The sequence below is a fragment of the Falco peregrinus genome, chromosome 3 (assembly GCF_023634155.1).
Source record: "Falco peregrinus isolate bFalPer1 chromosome 3, bFalPer1.pri, whole genome shotgun sequence".
NCBI classification, from domain to species: Eukaryota; Metazoa; Chordata; class Aves; order Falconiformes; family Falconidae; genus Falco; species Falco peregrinus.
In genome coordinates this window covers 4,661,421-4,680,715 of record NC_073723.1, presented here as the reverse complement: position 1 = coordinate 4,680,715, position 19,295 = coordinate 4,661,421, and the positions used below count along the sequence as shown (strand labels likewise).

Below are 19,295 nucleotides of genomic sequence, written 5' to 3'. Positions count from 1 at the left end.
CTTTGGAGACTGATTGCATGCAGAGGTTGGCACTGCTTTTCTGTGATGAATGAAGAAATGATGGAATAAATACTGAACTGAGTGACTGAAGAAAACGTCAGTGTTGCCAGCTGTGGTAGGGAGTGTGTTGACAAATGTACAAATGCGTTAATTACTCATGTAGTTTCTGCTTTATTTTGTTCAGGGACCAGATGGGGCACCAGGACCAATGGGACCAGCAGGAAGCCCAGGAGACATAGTAAGTTCTGAGCTGTGTGTTTCACCTACATTTAGATCTGTGAAGTAAAGCTGAGCTGGAACCCATGTAATGTCCTTTGAAATCTTTCCAAAATATCCAGCCTGAATCAACTCTACATCTGCAAGTAGGACCTCCACAAATAACCACAGATGACTCTGTTCTTGCAGATTTGTTTACGCACCAAATGAAACTCTGAATTAGCCAAAATATAATCCAGTCCATGGGACTTCTGAGGAGGTTTTTGCACCTCTCATCTGTCTGTCCTTGTTATTAACATCTCTTAGCCTCTAGAACGGGATGACTAAATCTGTTGGGATGCTTCGTGACTCAGGCTAACACCTGAATGGTGCATGGGGACTGTCAAAATGAAACTAGCAACTTGTTGAAGGATGTCATGGCACAGACTGCTCAGAAGCCAGAACCTGAGACCATTCCCTAGCACCAAAGTACTAATACAGATGTAATTTTTGAGAAGTCCGTGAAGAATTTTGCTACAGCTGTTCCATTTGAAGGGTGTTCAGATGCTATGTTATAGTAATACATCAGAAAACCCTGGGGGGGACAGGTAATCTGATTGATGCTAACTTCAGGCTGAAGAGGAAAAAGTGAACCTTTCCTGAGTAATGCATGCTGTTGAGCTGGAACAGTTTAAGATTGTGTAATTCTGTGATTAATTTCTAGAGCAGGGTTTCCTAATGAGCAAGGTGCCTTTTTCGGATCTATTTCAACCAGAACTTCATCACAAGTGAACAGTGATGGTCCTTCTGATTATGAAATCAGTGAGCAATCAGAGCATAGACAGGCTGGCTTAAATTCCCTTTCAAATGGATGATCGAGGTTGAGACACTGAAAGACCTGGGATGCTATTGTCCAGTCCTATGAACTAAGGAGATTTCTTGGGACTGAGGGCAAGGCACTAGTCAAAATTACTCATTTGATACGTATAAAAAACAGATCTTCTACTTCCCGGCTAGATATCACATGCAGGAATTTTAGGACTAAAAACAATTAAACTTCAGAAAAAAATTACCAGTGATTTCAGTGGTTTCTCTATCTGTAACAACTTATAGCTAATACTGGATATTGTATACAAAAAGAAAGCCTCCAGTTTAATTGAGAAGGAATTCAAGGAAACCTTGTACACTGTGTGACATGGGCTACAAGACCAGCTTCCCACAGTTGTCCCTTGTCAGACTACATATTTGATAATGTGGAGTCTATCTATCTTCTATCTTCAGCTGACAGAAGCATCTGAGGAGCTTGTCTGACCCACGGTGTTTCTGCTTTATTTCCAGGGTAAAGATGGCCCTCCAGGTCCACAGGGCCCACCAGGGTTGCCTGGACTGCCAGTGAGTGCAATTCAGCTCCTTCTAATTCAATACATCAAACTGTTAATAAACACATAGGTGTGTAAAACAAGAGGTGACATTTCTGAGGTGTTTTGAAGGCTATGCACGATCTGTTATGGTATCTGTTATGTTGATGTTGTGTCCTTGGCTGTATTTGATCACTTTAAAGCTAAGTGTTAATCACCAGGCTGAATCAGGTCTGTTCCTTATCTGTCTCCTCACTGGAAGAAATACTATTATGCAAAGCACAAAAACCAGCTAATAGCTCTAGTTTAAGGGCACAAAAATTCATTGAATGAAATACTGTCTTTATCTCAATCCACAGTCAAAATAGTCCCTTTGCACTGACTCAAGTTCAAGTGCATCTTGGACATAGACTCTTCTCTTCTGGAAAATGTATTAGTATAAAATTTGGGGTTTTTTAAATCTGTCATGAAGATGGGTCAGAACTATTTCCAGTGTAAAGCAGCACAGTTGAATGAAGATAATGGCATTATAATGTTATATAACAGCTGTTTTCAGAATCCTGTTTTAAGACTGTTGGGGTGCTTGCCTTGCTGCAAAGGAGAAAACCCCTTGGACTTGCCATGCTGGAAAATGGGAGTTTATGTTGTTGTGGTGTGGCCAGGAAAGGTTTATGGCTGAGCTATAGTAATAGGGAAGTTTTTGGAGGATTATGCAAATTCAAGTATGCCACAATGAAGCAGAGCTGTCACCGTGAAACTCGCACTGACAAAACCCACGCCAATCTTCCCTGTTGACTCCTTCCTTACACCCTGTTTTGCATTTCATTTACAGGGCATTGCTGGGAATGATGGCAAAGATGGCAAGCCAGGATCTCTTGGTGAACCGGTAATGTAATTTAAAATTGTTTTGCTCAGGCAATCAGAGCCTGCTTCCAGTTATTGTTTTTGGATCTGTGGGTGCCTTGAGGGAGCATGGAGCCTGTTTGCACATCTGTTTTTTAACACCAGAAGGACTATATTGTCTCAAGCAATTTATAAGAGTTACACACTAGCGATCTTGAAAAGAAACTGGGTTCTTTTACAGCTACCATAAATACACTAAAACTTAGTGATTCCACTTTTACAGCTATCGTAAATATCGCAGAGAAAGAAGGTTGTCTTGTAACATTAAACCTAGTGATCCATTTTTTACGTAGAAGATTATGGGGCATAAAAAGTTTAGAGGAGGTGTCTTTAAAAAAGCCTTTTCTGGATTGCTCTGTGACAGTTCTGTTGTCCAGGATTAGAGGTTTTATATTTGATTTTCTCTACTTAGTTTACACTTGCATTTGCTGAGGGGGGAAAAAGCTGAGCCATGAAGTTGTCAGCCAAAAGGAAACGTTAATAAATTGGGCAGTGAAGGCCATTCCTTGCAGCTGTGTTTGTTGTATGAACAACGTGCTTCCAGTATCTGCCATTGCCAGCCTTTCTGTACCTTGTAAATGGAACTTAGTGGTTCCAGAAGGAACCACCAGTTGTGGTGGTCTGACCCTGGCTGGGATGCCAGGAGCCCACCAAAGCTGCTCTATTACTTCCCCCTTCAATTGGACAGGAAAGAGAAAAATATAATGAAAAGCTCATGGGTTGAGATAAGGACAGGAAGACATCACTCAGCAATTACCATCACGGGCAAACCAGACTCAAATTGGGGAAATCAGTTAATTTATTACCAATCAAATCAGAGTAGGATAATGAGAAATAAACCCAAAACTTAAAAACACCTTCCTCCCACCCACACCTTCTTCCCAGGCTCAGCTTTACTCCTGATTACCTTCTCATCCCTAGCAGTCCAGGGGACTGGGAATGGGGTTGCAGTCTGTTCATCACATGCTGTCTCTGCCATCCTCACACTCTGCTCCAGCCCAGGGTCCCTGCCACGAGAGACAGCCCTCCATGAACTGCTCCAGCGGGAGCCCTTCCCATGGGCTGCAGTTCTTCACCCCCTGCCCCGGGGGAGGGGGCTGCTCCCCCGGGGGCTCCATGGGCCGTGGGCGCCGTGGGCACCGTGGGCTGGGGGGGAATCTCTGCTCCAGGCCTGGAGCAGCTCCAGCCCCTCCTGCACTGGCCAGGGGGGCTACAGAGATGTTGCTCTCACATACTCTCACTCCTTTCTTTCTGGCTGCGATTTGTTGCACAGGGTTTTTTTCCCCTTCTTAAGTATTTTACCCCCAAGGCGCTACCAGTGTTGCTGATGGGCTCAGCCTTGGCGAGCATGGGTCTGTCTTGGAGCTGGCTGGCATGGCCTCTATGGGACATGGGGGAAGCTTCTGTCAGCTTCTCACAGAAGCCACCCCCTGCTACCAAAACCTTGCGAGGCAAACCCAATATACTAGTCATTAGGACAGCTGGTGTGGGGAGCAGCACTTGTCACAGCAGCTGCAGGCAGTTGTGTAGTTGCATCAAAACACCTGGTTCCTATGTGCAGTTGCTGATTTTGTATATGCTGACTAGGTGTTGGTGCAGTTCTGTGCATTACCTCTCTGACATTAAAGCCTGTAAAGGTGCAGCAGTCCAAAGGTGTAAGCTGCCTTTGAACCTGAAAGGCTGTGTTCCTGGCAGTGCAGGTAGCGGTATGTATGGGCCTGTCTGTCGCTACTGTCCTCTTTGCACGCTCACACTCCGGCATTGCGGGAGGAACCCTGGGCAATCACAGTTCTCAGTGCTGTTACACCCAAGGGAGAAGAGCATGAAGTCTTCAACAGCAGAGAGATGGACCTAAGACTAACAAACATGAACATGATTGTTTCTCATAGGGAAAGCCTGGAGAACCAGGGCTCCCAGGCCAGGAGGGTGCCAGAGGCTTACCGGTAAGTGCTGCTCTAAAGGGTTCCATCCAGTCACTCTTCTGTACTGTAGCTTTTGTTGGGCAGATGAGGTACGTTACTGATGCAGACATATACCAAGGAGCTGGCCTGGTTGAGAATAGTCATGGCATTGTGAGTAAATAAATAACTAAATAAATAATTAACAAAAATTGAACACAGACATTTCCAAATCCTTCACACTTGGAGTGGGTCCCTTATCTAGAAGTTAAAGCCACAACCTCATGACACCCCTTCTACCAGAAGGCATAGTCACATCTGTAGCACTTGGGTTCTGTTACATGTCCTCTGAAAGGATGGGGACAATGAAATTTAGGGTTAAATAATTTATTAGCTAGTCACAACAGGAATACACACACTACAGTCTTGGTCTTGCAGTGTAAGGAGCTATGGAAAGCTCTTCCTGTGATGTGACCTTTCCTAATTGCTCCCTGGGACATGGCAACTCTATGCTGACCAGTCCCCAGTAATCTTAGGCAAAACTAGGACGGAAGGTTTTTAAGTAAACGTTCAAGCTAGACTTTTCTTAGTGTTTTGTGCATCATAGTAATAGATAATTATTGACTTCATTCTCATTTGTAGGGTTTCAAAGGTCAGAGAGGAGATACAGGTCCCCCAGGTCCCCGGGTAAGTAATGTGTACCTCCCATATGATCCGCTGGAGAAAGACTGTGTGAATTGAAGTTGACCTTTCTGAGGCAATAGGTTAAAATGATGCCTGATCTGTTTTTAACTTGTCTGTTTTCAACTACAACTCCATGGGCCACACCTATGGCATAAAATCACAGCAGCTGTCTTCATTCCCTCTGCTGAAGTTCTGGTTCTGAGCAAGGTGAAGCAGGTGGTAGAGCTGAGTGCTCTGATGCTCTGCTTGAGAGAGCCCCTTGTGAGGAAGTTCAAAGGATGCCTCCATACCACATCCCTCGGGTATGAATGCTGACATACAAGATAAGGAACCCTACTGCACTTGTTGGACAAGCATCTATCAGCTCTCCTTCAAAAATGTCTAAGAAGGGCAAAATAAGTTCAGGAACAAAATTTACAGAGGAGAGAATAGAAATGTCTCTAGCCGTTCGACTTGGTTTCCTGTGGACCATAAAACCCAAAACTCAAGTCCTGCATGAAAAGTTGGTCTTCTTTCTGTTCTGAGCCATACAGTACATTCAATAATCTCCTTGGTATAGAGAGTGGAATACAAAACTGTGAATATCCTTTTGCCTAATTCTGGCTTTTCACAGGGAGATAAAATGCTCTGCCTGCAGGAGAGTAGCTGAAAAATGTAGTTCTGGAGTTCCTCATCTCTTCCTCATGGTAGTTTCTGTATCATGAATAGGTTGGCAGCTTTCAGTGACCGCACTAGCCATAGCAAATATTCTGCTGGAAAGGAGTGTACTGTCTTGTGCACCACTTACAGAAGATGCTGTATATGTTTATAGGCTGTGTGTCATGTATGATGAACAATGCTCTTGTTGGCTTGAAAAAAGTTTTCACTGAGCTCAGTCCAATATTGCAGAAATCCCATACTGCTTATGGTGTTTCTGGTCAGTCTTTGACCTTGAGCTGATCTTTTTTTTCTTTTTGCTGAATTGCAGGGGGAGCCAGGTGTGACAGGCCCTGCTGGGCGTGAGGGGCCACCAGGGAAGGATGTAAGTGTACTATTTTGAGCAGAAACTAATCTCCTTCTCCCTGACAAATGAAGTTTTTAATTCACAGCAGCCCTGACCTAACTGCTGCAGAAACTGCAATAAAGGGTGAATTACTGCAGCAGTGCACAGGGAATGATTTGTGCAAAGGTCGTTAGGGTAACAAAGAATTTGAGGGCTTTGTCACTGCTCAGCTGCTGACGCTAAAATGTCAGCTATATCTTTGGAAAAGCAGAGAAAGCTGTGTTGTTTGAGTCCCAGGCTGTGCTGCATAGCCACGGACCTGCTTTCTGCCACCCCATTCCAAGCAGCACTTCAATTTGCAGGTCCCACTGGGCCAGGTTCTGCCGTGCTTCCTCTGCCAAAGCTGTACCTTACTGAGTGCGTAGCTGCACTGAGATCTGGGAAACGCCTGTGGAATAAGATGCTGCTGCTCAGAGGAAAAAGAGGCAGTATGAACAGATCCTCTGACACTATTAGTGTCACATGCAGTCAGGTAACAAAGTCCTGGGAGAGTGCAGCTGATGTGGGATCCTGCTGCAGCTGCTGAGCAGTGTACCCAGAGGCTGATGGGCCACTGCCGTGGGACTTGGGGAAGTGGTTTCTCATTTGCTCACTCCTTGTATCACTGGAAAACTGTTGTGCTGTAAATGGTCCCCTACAAAGGAAAATGGAAGATAGAACTAAGGGAACCCCTCAAAGAAGAAAGAAGCAGGTCTGAAGTTGCCCTCAAGAGAGAACAAAGTAGTCAGTTCTTGAGAAATACTAGAGAAATCCATCTTTAAGATAACCTGATAATAATGGTTTCTGCCTGTAATCTGCCTGTAAAGTGATAGATGTTTAAAATTCAAAAGACTGGTCTTCCTCATGCATAACTGAAAAGGGATAGTGAGCCTCCTTGAATGCTGTTTCCCCCTAATATATGAACAGTGTAATTTAGTAGGGACATTTTAAAATTCCCGTTTGCTCATCTTTATGTCAGATCTTTCTCACTCACCAGAATATGGTTCTTCATTTCAGGGTGATACTGGTCCCATAGGACCACAGGGCCCTCGAGGACTCAGAGGTCCGCCGGTGAGTTTTCTGTCCTGACAAGCCATTTTTGGAGGTACATTGTGTATAGTGGGAATGTCCTGCAGTCCAGAACTCTGGTTTGGAAGGAGAGTCTTAAGCAAGATTCAGGTGATGTTTGATTAAAATATTTTGCCTACTTCGAGAAAGACAAATCAGAATGATTGCTAGAAACTGGTGAAGACTTCTGATACTGCAGTGGGATGATGGTTGCTGACTGAGTGGGAAGAATGGTTTAATGGATTCTGCCAGGACTGCAGTGTCAGAACTGTTCATATTCCACTCCTGCCTCTGGCATCTCCCTCGTTTCTTACAGTGCCTCAGTTTTCAAAAGTAGAGACTAACTGTGGGTGCCCAGTTAGAGATATGTGGGGTCCAGTTGTCATACTATTCATTTTTCTCACGCTTTCTGTAAACTATTCTTTTTTCGGGGGAGGGGGGAAGCATAATTTTAGGAAAATATTTGTTTAACTGTAGAGTTTTATTACAACTTCAGTGGAGAAATGGCAATTCAGTTGACATTTCAGAAAGTGTCATTTGGAATGGTTGAGAAATTACTTTTATTAATTTCATGGTTTTTTCAATTCTCTCTTGAAAATCAACCCTTTCCAAATTTGAATGCAGGTCTCTCTTGCTGAACCTAGGCACATCTTTAATATGTTGCAGTGAGTGATTTTGTTTCCTATTTGGAAGACCTGCTAGTGAAACAGATTCTACAACACGTCTCATAATCAGAGCAAAATGCTGATTCAACTAGCAATGCCAGGAGCTGGAGCGGCAGGTCCCTCTGAGCTGGGAGGGTAGGGGTTTAAATTAGAGTGCAGGAACATATGGAGAGCTCCTGTATCTACCTTGTAATTTACCTCATTATTCCTGTACTGCTGGCATCGCTCACTAATGCGTCATGCCCCTGCACAACACTATCAATGAATAAAAAGATTTGAGAAATCAGAAATTATCATAACTCCAGGCCATATTGTTCTTTGGAGAAGAGATGCTTGGGGTTTTGCATGTTGGGGGGCAAAGTATCAATTTCTCTTGTTCTTCCTCTGCTTTGTTTCTTCTCTAATAAGGAGCGTGAGGCATGATTTTTGGAAATTGCCAGCAAAAGGGCTGCTCTTTATGGTCAACTCTAATGCAGGGAAAAACATCACTGCTTGGCGAGTTGGGAGGAAAGAGGAACAGGGTGTAGAATTTCATCTCACCAAAATTTAGTTGGTGTAGATGGTCAGCTTAGGTACTTCGATAAGAAATGGTGAGAAACAGGTCCTTTTAAAGGATGATTTGGCTTATTCTGAGTTGTCTGGTGTCAGGCAAGGATCAAGTGCCTCAAGGCTTTAAAACAAGGTTTTTTCTCCATTTCACAAAAAAAGGGGAAGCCTGAGATGATTAGAAAATAGATGCCTAGCCTCTGGACCCTGATTCAGATGGTAGCCCTGAGAAGATGATAGTAGACATAATTTGCTGGACCTACCTCAATTGTGGGAGAGAGGAAGTGCGGTAACACAGGAAGGTGTGGGGGAAGCTGCAGATATCTGCCAGCTAGTGCAGAGCAGTTTAACCTTGACCAGTGAGTTGCCAAGAGGTGCTTCAAACATGGACTAAAGGGGCCAGTCTGAACACTGGTGACTTGGAGCAGCTCCATCCATCCAGGAGGATGCTGCATATGATAAGGATAAAAGTGAGGAAAAGGAGGAGAAGAAAGAGTGCTGCCTTGGTCGTCTTCAGACTAGGGGATTTGGGTCCACATCTCTCAGTTTTTGTCCTGAGATGGGGTCAGCCATGCAATCAGGGATGCAGAAATTGTGGGGTCAATTGAAAATAAGAGATCCTTACTCTGCAGTCTGCCAAGAGAGGAGACTGGACAACACTAAAGAAATCCCTGCTGGTGCAGCAGTAGGTGGATATTTTTAACTGTTGCATGTTGTGGTTTAACCCCAGCCAGCAATTAACTACCATGCAGCTGTTTGCTCACTCTTCCCCTCCCCCTGCCCCCAGCCCCAGTGGGATGGGGAGGAGAATTAGAAAAAGGTAAAACCCATGAGTTGAGATAAGAACATTTTAACAATTGCAATAAGTTTAAAAAACCCCAACCAATAACAATAACAACAATAACTATAATTAAAAGGAGAGAGAAAAAGAGAGGAATAAAACCAAGGGGGGAGGGAAAACCCAAACAAGCGATGCACAATGCAGTTGCTCACCACCCACTGACGGATGCCCAGCCAGTCCTTGAGCAAAGATTGCCCCTCCAGCCAACTCCCCCCAGTTTATATACTGAGCAGGATATTCCATAGTATGGAATATCCCTTTGGCTAGTTGGGTCAGATGTCCTGGCTACACTCTCTCCCAGCTTCTTGTGCACATCTCACTGGCAGAACATGGGAAGCTGAAAAGTCACTGACTTAGGCTAAGCACTACTGAGCAAGGATTGAAACATCAGTATGTTAACAACATTGTTCTCATGCTAAATCCAAAACATAGCACTGAACCAGCTAATAAGAAGAAAATTAACTCTGTCCTAGCTGAAACCAGAACATAGTATACATTACTTCACTAATCTTTTTCCTTTTGACACAGGGCAAGAATGGATTGCCTGGATCTGCAGGAGAACCTGGCCCAGCAGGTAACCCTGTAAGTACCACAAAGGGAAACTCATGCACCAAGTAGTTATGTCAAGGAGAAGTGACTGATGAAGTACAGATGGGGTGGATTATGTGTAGCTACTTACCATCCCTGAAGTTACCATGTGTGAAGGTCGCTGATCTGAAAATCAGTGGCTGGCCATGACATTGGAGGGGGGTTTGGCTATGTTCCTGAAACTGAGCTGCTAGCTGGGTCATCATTTTTCCCAGCAGAATTTAAGTGTTCGTGGAAAAAAAACAAAATGAATGATTAACTGGTATGGAAAAAAGATTGGCATGCCTCAATTTCACCAGTAGCTTTAATTTTGCCAAGCATAGAGTGTGCAGCCAGCAGACAGTTGTCACAAGGAAGGAGAGGGCCTCAGGGAGTTGGCAGACTGCCATCGAGGAATAGCAGCAGCAGAAAAATCCTCCCCAGGCACTTGGGGAAAGAGCAGACAGTGGGCAGTAAACCAAGATCACTAAGCAGAATGAAACACCCCTGGGGGCATCCTGTGTAGAAGAACAGCATGGTAATGAAGAGCTGTAAGGAGGACAGTGAGGAGCTGGTTGGTTTTTTTTTTATGTGGTTTTTTTTTTTTTTCTCTGTTTTGCTGCTGCAAATTATTCAGGATTCAGCAAATCCATGCAAATGTAGCTTTGTGTCCAGTAGCATCTATTCCAATGCATGGCTCTTCCCCCTCCTTGTCCACCTAGGCATTACAGCTTGCTGGGCTGTTAGATTCAGATAGAAACAAAGGCATAGCAGGAGAAATCTGAAAAACCTAAACAGCACTTTATTCTTCTTTATGGCCTTTGCAATGCCATAAAGCAACCTCAGCCTCACCACAGACTTGTGCCCTGAGCATCTGTTGCTTTGCTGCAGGGATGTCTCCTTCTAAGTGGCCGTAGAGAAGCAAACACCACCATTCTGCATGGGGAGGTGATAGCTCACAGATTACAGGTGGGGCAGGGGTGGTGCAGTCTCTCAGCCTTTCTGCAGCCAAGAATAAGTGTTACAGTTTTTTTCTCCTTGACATAATTTCTTCTTACCTTCCTGGGACTACTGCCATTGCTTCTTACCCCATAGATCCCTGCTGTTACCTTTTCAACTCTCATTTCTTCTTCTCATCATGCCCACACTTGTTCCCAATTCCTGTTACTGATTTTTTTACTTTCTGCTTCTTCACTGGTCCACTGTGGCTTTGGGATGCCTTGTGAGTGCAAAATGGGGGTTATTTTTTCATCATCTTCTTGTTATCACATTGCCTGGACAGTCAGCCAGTGACCCCGGTACTCAGAGGAAGCTTCCTGCACAAACACAGAACTACAGCTGTCTCTGCTCCAGAGGATTTAGAGTCCAAAAATAACATACGAGGCTGAAAAATTATAAATTCAGATCGATGAGAAAGGGGAAACAATGAGACAGTGTCGGTCAGCAGAACAGACAGTCGTCTCATCAGTACACTTCTCAGACATTAAAATGAATCCTCTCCCTTTCGTAAAGGTTATTATGGGAAGTATTTCCTTGTGCTGTACACAAATCCATTTATTTCCAGCCTTGTCTGGAAATGCATTAATTTCCTTCACAATGTGGGGTGACAACCCGATATATTATATTTCTATTTTGAAAAAAAGGAGAAGTGAGAAAGGTTATCATGGCAATAAGGCTTTCTTTTCCACCTTCACCATTGCTGACTCGTAATTACAAGGTAAAACCTGCCAGGAGCCTTCCCCTTTTGCATCTGCTCTTTGACGGTGCCCGTCCCAATTCACAGGGCTTATGCTTAAGCCTGCACACAGCAATGCAGCCCAGCCCCTGAAATCTGCAGGGCTGATTGCATACCTGAAAGCCATGTGCTTTGTGCCTGTCAGGTTCATTGCTGATCATTTCATCATTGCATGAGACCAGCTTAAAATGAAGACAAGTTTTACTCTAAGGAGAAAAAGCGGTATGTGCTGAATGAGAAGGTAGGGGACAAAGTTGTGAAAGAAAAGCTTAAAAGAAGGTAGGAAAAAATACCAGAAGTGTTTTTGAGACGGCTCTGTGTCATGAACTACCATTTAAGCTGCCCTGATCTGTAAGAAAAAGGGATAGTTTAGCAGAATATCACAAGAGATAAGTAAAAGGCTGACATTTTTTAAATTGAACCTGGAAATAAAGGCAAAATAAATAGCTGTCTGTTGATTGTATTCTCAGATTTGAGCGGTATGACCACCTGCACCATTTCCCTGTCATTGCCCGTCACAGAATTTCCACTCTGCGACATCACCCTATAAACCCTGCAGTGCCAGGAGAGCCACTGAACACACCTCTGGACACTCCCATAATCATTACTTCCTTTTCATCTTTTCACAGGGACCCCACATAGCTTATTAATAATGCAAGCATGGTGTTTGCAGTCTGCTTTTCTAAATTGCTTTATTCTTCCTTTCCTTGTCAGTTTTGGGAGTCCTGCTGCTACGGTGAAATTTCCCACTTCCAATGTATCTGTAAATGCATGCTCTGGAAAAGAGATGTTGGAGAAAGGGCTGCTAGTTACTGTCTCATTTCTGCCCTAAGGGTCCTAAAGGCAATAAAGGAGAAAGTGGCAGCCCAGGACTCCCTGGCTTCATAGGACCCCGAGGACCACCTGTAAGTATATCTGGAGATGCATCACACCCACTCATAACCTGTTTTTAAAGTTTGGACTGATGAAGATGGGATACCATCATCTTTAATTAGATTAAAAAAAAAAAAACAAAAACAAACCACAAACATAAGCAGGAGACCTGACAGATCTAGAAGCTATAAACTTTTTCTTCCAAAGGAAACGACTGCAAAAATAGCATTTTTGATATGGATGTAACATCCATAATCTCATTTACTGAGCTAATACCTCAGTAATCAGTCAGCCCTGATAACATGCGCATTAATCGGACTGGTTCAATAGTCTTCTTAATATGGGTATAGGGTATTTAGGTTCTCAGCTGCTGTCTCTGCATGAGCCCCGGAAAGATTAAATAGGGAAGTTTTAAGCGCTGATAATAATATAGGTATTTATGATATTTGCTGTTCTAAGGCAAATTCCTTTGTTACCAGCAACAGAGGTACATTGCAATTAAGGAGTTCATGTATCTCCCAAAGTGATCTAAATTATAACTATACATGTGAGAACATCGCAGCCTTGAAATCCAGTATCTTTAGCCTTTCCAAGGCAAGTAAAATATGTTACATTCCACTGGAAGAATGGTAAAGGTGAATGTTAGGTAAATATTTTTGTTTCTTGCTCTGTTGTGACTTAAAATGAGATTTTAAAGGTTTTCATATGATTGTAGCACAGCTGAATCTTCCACAGGATGATTTTTTTTTTTTTTAAATGATTGGAAAGGGAGTTTCATGATGAAGAGAGGAGAAAGAAATATTTCTCTGGAAAATTAATTTAAAGCAGCAAACGTGGTGGCCATTTAAAAGTGCAGTGGCCCTAAGGAATACTCAAGTGAGCCTGATGTTGCCTAATTTGAGTTTGATGTGAACACACATTGCTCCTGTGTGCATGTATAGATGCTAGCACTGACAAAGATGTGTTTCCCTGTTGTGGTAAAAACACCACCTGCATGCGCACATTATAGATATTATCAAGATTGTGGATTATGAATGGACTATAAAGAGGAATCTTTCACAGAACTTTAGCAATAACTAGTTTAATGTTTGTTTTGCTTAATCAATGCACTTCAGGACTGCGGTGATATTTTTTTCGTTGAAATGCAAAAATGCAAATTTGTATTGCCTAATTATCACATTAGCAATGCAGAATACAGGAGAAACAATCCTAATAGGGTGTTCAAACGGAGGTTAATTAATGTAATTCTGAAATACACACAAGCTTTCAGGCTCAAACTTGCTTTATCGCTGGCTCTGTATGCGTTATCTTGGCTGGTGTAATACATGATGGTACCTCTACTTACAAAATTTACTTCCATTACAACTTTAGATTATTATGGGTATAATATTGACACTGCTTCAGCTAAAACAACCCAAGTAAAGTGTATGAAGATTTGTGAAATGTTTGTCAGTGAAAGAAATAAAATGTATTGAAAGCAGGAATGTAGTTTCATGGAAACATCTGTCCTGCTCTCATCTGGTTTGTTAGAAATTAATTACTGTTATTTACATTTACATGATATGCAGCTTCACTAAAAAGTGCTTTCTAAATAGTGGGATGTATCTTTCCAGGAATGACCTATAGCAGTAATATAAGGATAAATCATCCAAACCCGCTGCTGTGTCGCAGAAAACTTGGGCTCTAAACAGAAAGTAAGACTTGGGGTTATTAGGTAGGGTCTTTTTTCTAAGTCCTCACAGTGTGGTGCTAAAATCACTCTCTGTATCTCTCAGGGAGAACCAGGAGAGAAGGGTCCTCCCGGAAAAGAGGTAAGTTAACTTCCCAGTTGTTTCAAAGTAGGGCTGGTGTCTTAGGAAAAAACATCAAAGATGCTGTATCAGTTGCAACAAACTGATATTTTTTTTCTCAAATTGTTGATATTTGAGAGCAAACAGGAAACTCTCAAGAATCTGTGGGATTTCCAGGGAAATAAATTTTCCTCAAGTCACAAGAATCATTGCAAAGGCATGTGCTTTTTAATTTACTCTTACTATGGATAGCTCTTTAATGCTTACTCCTATTTTGTTGCAGGGTGCACCAGGGAAACCGGGTGAAATTGGCTCCAAAGGAGAGAGGGTAAGTTGGAGAATATTATTAGTTATTTCATTACAAGGAAATAAAGAGAGCTATTTTGCACTAAGGGCTAGGGAGAGGGGTCATTCAAGAGCGAAGAGTGGCCTGTAGAGATCTGCCATGCTTCCCACCCTCCCGGTCCTGTTTAATCATTCTCCGTCAGTAATAATTTGTGGATCATTTGTAATGCACCAGATGTTGTATTCAGTAACTTTGCCAGCTCAGCTATTTGTGTTTCGCTGTGCTTGGAAATCAAAAGTTTGCCTCTTATTCTGCGGTGGTAATATAGGGTTTTTTTCACTTAGGGAGAGCCTGGCATCAAAGGCGAAAAAGGCCCTCAAGGAGAAAAGGGTCCTCCAGGTGATCCTGGGATACCTGGTCATAAAGGCCATCCAGGACTGATGGGTCCCCACGGACCCCCAGGAGACACTGGGCAAGTTGGACCTCCTGGTCCTCCAGGACAGCCAGGATTTCCAGGACCAAGGGTAAGATGGCCAGAGAAGGGCTTTGTACAGTAATTTTACTGCCACATGGTGTGATCAGAAAAGTGCCTAAGATTACAGTAAGGCTGATAGGAATGAAAGCAAGTGTGTGTTATAATGGGGAGGCAGTGTTTTTATCTCTTGATCCATAAAAAGAGCTATAACATATCTTCAGGGAATTGTTGTGGGGATGTTGGATTGAACTTCAGGAGAGCTGAGCAATTCAGACCTATAGCCAGGGCAGCCAGTCCCTGACGCCTTATACCCCTAAAAGCCTAAATCAGGTCATGTGGCTATAGCCATGGGTCTGGGGTCTGAAAAAGCTTCTTTCTCCAAGGGCGTTAATGCGTAGCATTTCATACAGAGGTCTTACCCCTTCCTCTGCTGCTGGTTGTTATGAGACACAAAATGCTGAGCTGTGGAAAGGTCACTGCTCTATTCCTGGAAATCCTGGAGTCAGCTCATCAGACTTCACAAAATCCTATTTTAGTTTAATATTCTCTCTCTTCTTTCTCTTCTTTCTTTTTCTTTTTTTCTCTCTCTCTTTTTTTTTTTTTTTTTTTTTTTTTCCTAACGGGAAACAACTTCACTACTGAGAGTACCTGAGGGTACTGTATGTAGCAGAATGAAAAGAACCTACCAACCCTAGTGAAGGCACTATGCCCATTCTGAGGATGATTTTCAGATTACCTTGGAGGGGAATAGACAGTGAAATAATCTCTGATGTAAAAGCTGGAAAAATTTTAGACAAAGCATTTCTTTGTGTGTCTCAACAACATCGAGATTCAATGAAATCAAATAATTATTATGAAGATTTAATGCAACTAATAGGATGAAAACTTGAAAAGATAATTTGTAAGGCTTTCAAAGGAAGTTCTGCAATCGCATTTACTACTGGGATATTCACTACAAACTATCACAAATAGTTACTATTTAATGAGAAAATTGTTTCTTTTGTCGCCAACAAACACATCTTTTTCTCATGCAAAATTTGTGTTGGGAAGAAGCCAGCAAATAGACCAACTCTACTTATCAGCAATGTTATAGGTTAAAATTGAAACCTCTCTTAGCTACTTAATGAAATCTACATTTCTTATTGAAGAGTAACTTGTGATTTAGAAGACCACACTAGGTGTTTACAAACAGAGGTCACAGAGTGCATCCTTGTATGTTAAAGGATGGGTGTGAGGGAGAAGCAACATTTCATGCAAATAGCTCATACACAAAAGAATGCAGTATTTAGGTTGACCAGAAGTATTTTCAAAACTGGCAGAAATTCAAAGAATAGTTTGAGCCAAAAAATGAAAAGTGCTTTTCAAGTGAAACGTCTCACTTTGTGATTTATAAAGGAAAACATTTTATCTTGCTGGTTCAAAATGGTTTATTTTTTAAATATAGCTACATTTTTTTTAAATTTTTTTTTTTAGTTTACACAAAGACAAGTGTATGGTTACCCTAAAATCACTTTTTTTTCATTTCCTTGGAAAGCCACAACCTACAGAATTCTCCTTCCACCTACTAAAAATGCTTTCATCATTTTTTCAGTTGCATCATCCAGAGCTGTTGTCCACATAGCTTTGAGTTTTGACAGCTATTACAGCTGTTCAACAGCAATGTCGCACAAAAGAGCAAAGAGAATTGATGAAATATACTGCCCTTGAAGACTGGGTAGGGGACCAAGGCCAGGCAGCCACATCCTCTGTCTCCCTTCAACAGCCTGAAATCAGACAGAATCTTGTGCTTGTTTGGAAGAATGAGTATTATACGCGTAGGCTGGCTTCTGTTCCCTGAGATAAGGCCTGTTGGCAGGCAGTGCACCCAGTATGAGTGTTTATAGCAAGTCTAGATACCCACCTAACTGCTCTGGGGGCGTGCATACTTCTTTCTGCAAGGAAACATGCAATGCTGAAAAAGGAGGTAAGCTTTCCACTATGATCTCATAGGGCAGAGGATGTCTTCTGATTAAATTTCTACTACTTCTCCTATGAGTGTATAGGAGGAAGATTTTCTCTAGGAAGGAGACAATGTCCCAGCAAAGGCTTCCTGCTCATACCGTTGAGCCCATGGCTTGCCAGGAAGTTGGGAATTGTGGATTTTTTGAGTCCCTTTACATTCTTCTTTCAGGCAGTTCCAGTATGCTGTGGGTGGTGAAATGCAAACCACTAAACCCTTTGTGGAGGGTTTAATTTGCACATCCCCTGGCTGTGATTATTATGTTTTGTTATTGCTGTGATTATTACCCTCTAGGGCGAACCCCCATCTCTAGAGACTTTGAGAAGGCTCATCCAAGAGGAGCTAGCCAAGCAGCTAGATGGTAAGTAATCAGTTTTGTGAAGCCAGAAGATTTATCTGAGAGTGTGAAAGACACCTTCCATAGCTGTGGCGGCACCTGCTTATGGAAGGCAATATTGCAATAAGCCTGCCTGAAAGGAGGAACGTGTGAAATGAAATGTGCTTAGCAAGCTTTACCATTCCCCAAGGTTGAAGTTCCAGGCAATAGCAGAGGGGCTTGCTCTCTTCATCAGCTGAAGAATGTCTGTGCTAAGCATCTCATGGCTTTTCTACCAAACCAGCTCTGCTGCAGACTCCTTCCTGCAGATGTCTGGGCTGAGATGGTAGAACAAGAGAAGATCAAATTCAAAGAGATTAATTTGGGGCTCTTAAAGAGAAAGTAATCAGAGAAGGATGTAAACTTGCTTTTGAGGTCCCAGCTGGAGGAGAAAGGTTCCTAATTTTTGACTATGACATTTGATACTCACCAGTATAAGAGGGGGTGGATGTAGGCTGCTGCTTCGCTCAAAGTACATGAATTGCAGACCACTACTGACCCCATTTACAGTGAGATGCAGAACTGTAGTGCTACTTCTCAAACGGCTCTTGGAGCAGCTGACACCTAGCTGCAGGCATTTTCCTCCATGCTAAAGATCACAGTTCAAAGGAGTGATTTATTTGAAGGATTTTATTCACACACTCTCAGAGTTCCAATTCCACACCAATCTAAAAGCACTCAAGATTTTGCATCAATGAAGAGAAGATAGAAAACCCTTCTCACTCTATTCTGTAGGGTGTTTTTGTGATGCTGAGTAAGTCTTAAGAGCTCTCTAGGCTGTTCAGGGTCTTAATATGGAAGTGGCAAGCAATGTGCCTGCTTGGCAATTGGAGAATATGCTGCTTTAGTTTCAGACCTCACAGCCAGAGATAGGTACATTAGCTTTAACTCCACATGCGTAACAACCCAGAAGAAGAAAAGTAAGTTTTCTGCCTACAGAGCAGTCATGTAGCATCGCACTCTGTGTAGCAGAAGCAGTGGAAACAGGCTTTTCTTTTCAGAGCAGCAGTGTTTCCAATCTGACAGAAATCCACCAGCTGCACAGCTAAAGGAAGGGACATTTCAGCTCTGTGGTGGACAAGGAGCAGAGGATGATATAAATGTTTAGGATTAAGTATGAAATTTGGAGGAAGTATAAAGCTACTGAGAAATGAGGATTAAATAATTTAGAGAGGGTCAGGGAGGCACCATCGTGGCTTACAGGGAAGGATTATGTAGGGACAACAAATCGGTGGCCCTGAAAAATTGATCTGTGGCACTATTTGGACTTCACTGGGCCACTGGTTCTGGCTCTTCATCTCTTGGAATACTGACCTTCTAGTCTAACAAAACCATTTCCCTCTCTTTACAGCAAAGTTAGCCTATCTCCTGGCACAGATACAGCCTGCACAAGTAAAAGCATCCCATGGCAGACCAGGACCTCCTGGTCCCCCCGGGAAGGAAGGACTCCCAGGAAGAACTGGCCCTCCAGGAGAACCTGGCCGGCCTGGACAGACTGGGTCTGAAGGGCCACCTGGACCAATTGGTCCCAAAGGCGAGTGAAACCTGGTGTGTTTGGGCAGGCAGATAAATGGGTGTGTCCACCGCACTTGGGCATCCACCTCTCCTGTTAGTAGCATCTAAGTGGTCCTCAAAATGCATGTGTTAGAAGCAGCCTTATTCTGTTGAATCAGAGATGGTGAATGTGACCAACAGTTGCTCGTGTGTTCCACCTCTGGCCAGAATTGTGGTTGGGTGAGTCTACATTCCCACTTAACCTCCCATCTCAGAGGACTAGCCACAGCTAGGAACTATTTTTAGCAGATATGTTGCCTTCAGTGTGGAAGACCTATGGTAGTATTCTTTAGCTCTGTCGATCATGATCATCAGTTCATTATTTTTCTTTGCCTCTCTACAGGAGAAAGAGGAGAAAAGGGTGAGAAAGGAGACACTGGCATTGGCCAACGAGGGGAAATAGGTCCTCCAGGAATTCCAGGTGTGTTTATTGAGGACATTCCACAAAACACATCACTCAG

At 42.9% G+C, this 19,295-nt stretch overlaps 1 protein-coding gene across 1 annotated transcript in view; it reads left to right on the top strand.

Annotated features, from left to right (window-relative positions):
- COL22A1 (collagen type XXII alpha 1 chain) overlaps nt 1–19,295 on the top strand; it is a 237,337-nt gene that overhangs the window by 215,259 nt on the left and 2,783 nt on the right. The window contains exons 50-64 of the mRNA XM_055800757.1: nt 185–238; nt 1,534–1,587; nt 2,386–2,439; nt 4,346–4,399; nt 4,997–5,041; nt 6,006–6,059; nt 7,077–7,130; nt 9,708–9,761; nt 12,315–12,386; nt 14,130–14,165; nt 14,428–14,472; nt 14,775–14,954; nt 17,199–17,265; nt 18,632–18,814; nt 19,178–19,255. Of these exons, the coding sequence (XP_055656732.1) occupies nt 185–238; nt 1,534–1,587; nt 2,386–2,439; nt 4,346–4,399; nt 4,997–5,041; nt 6,006–6,059; nt 7,077–7,130; nt 9,708–9,761; nt 12,315–12,386; nt 14,130–14,165; nt 14,428–14,472; nt 14,775–14,954; nt 17,199–17,265; nt 18,632–18,814; nt 19,178–19,255 (1,084 nt within the window). The remainder of the gene's footprint in view (nt 1–184; nt 239–1,533; nt 1,588–2,385; nt 2,440–4,345; nt 4,400–4,996; nt 5,042–6,005; nt 6,060–7,076; nt 7,131–9,707; nt 9,762–12,314; nt 12,387–14,129; nt 14,166–14,427; nt 14,473–14,774; nt 14,955–17,198; nt 17,266–18,631; nt 18,815–19,177; nt 19,256–19,295) is intronic.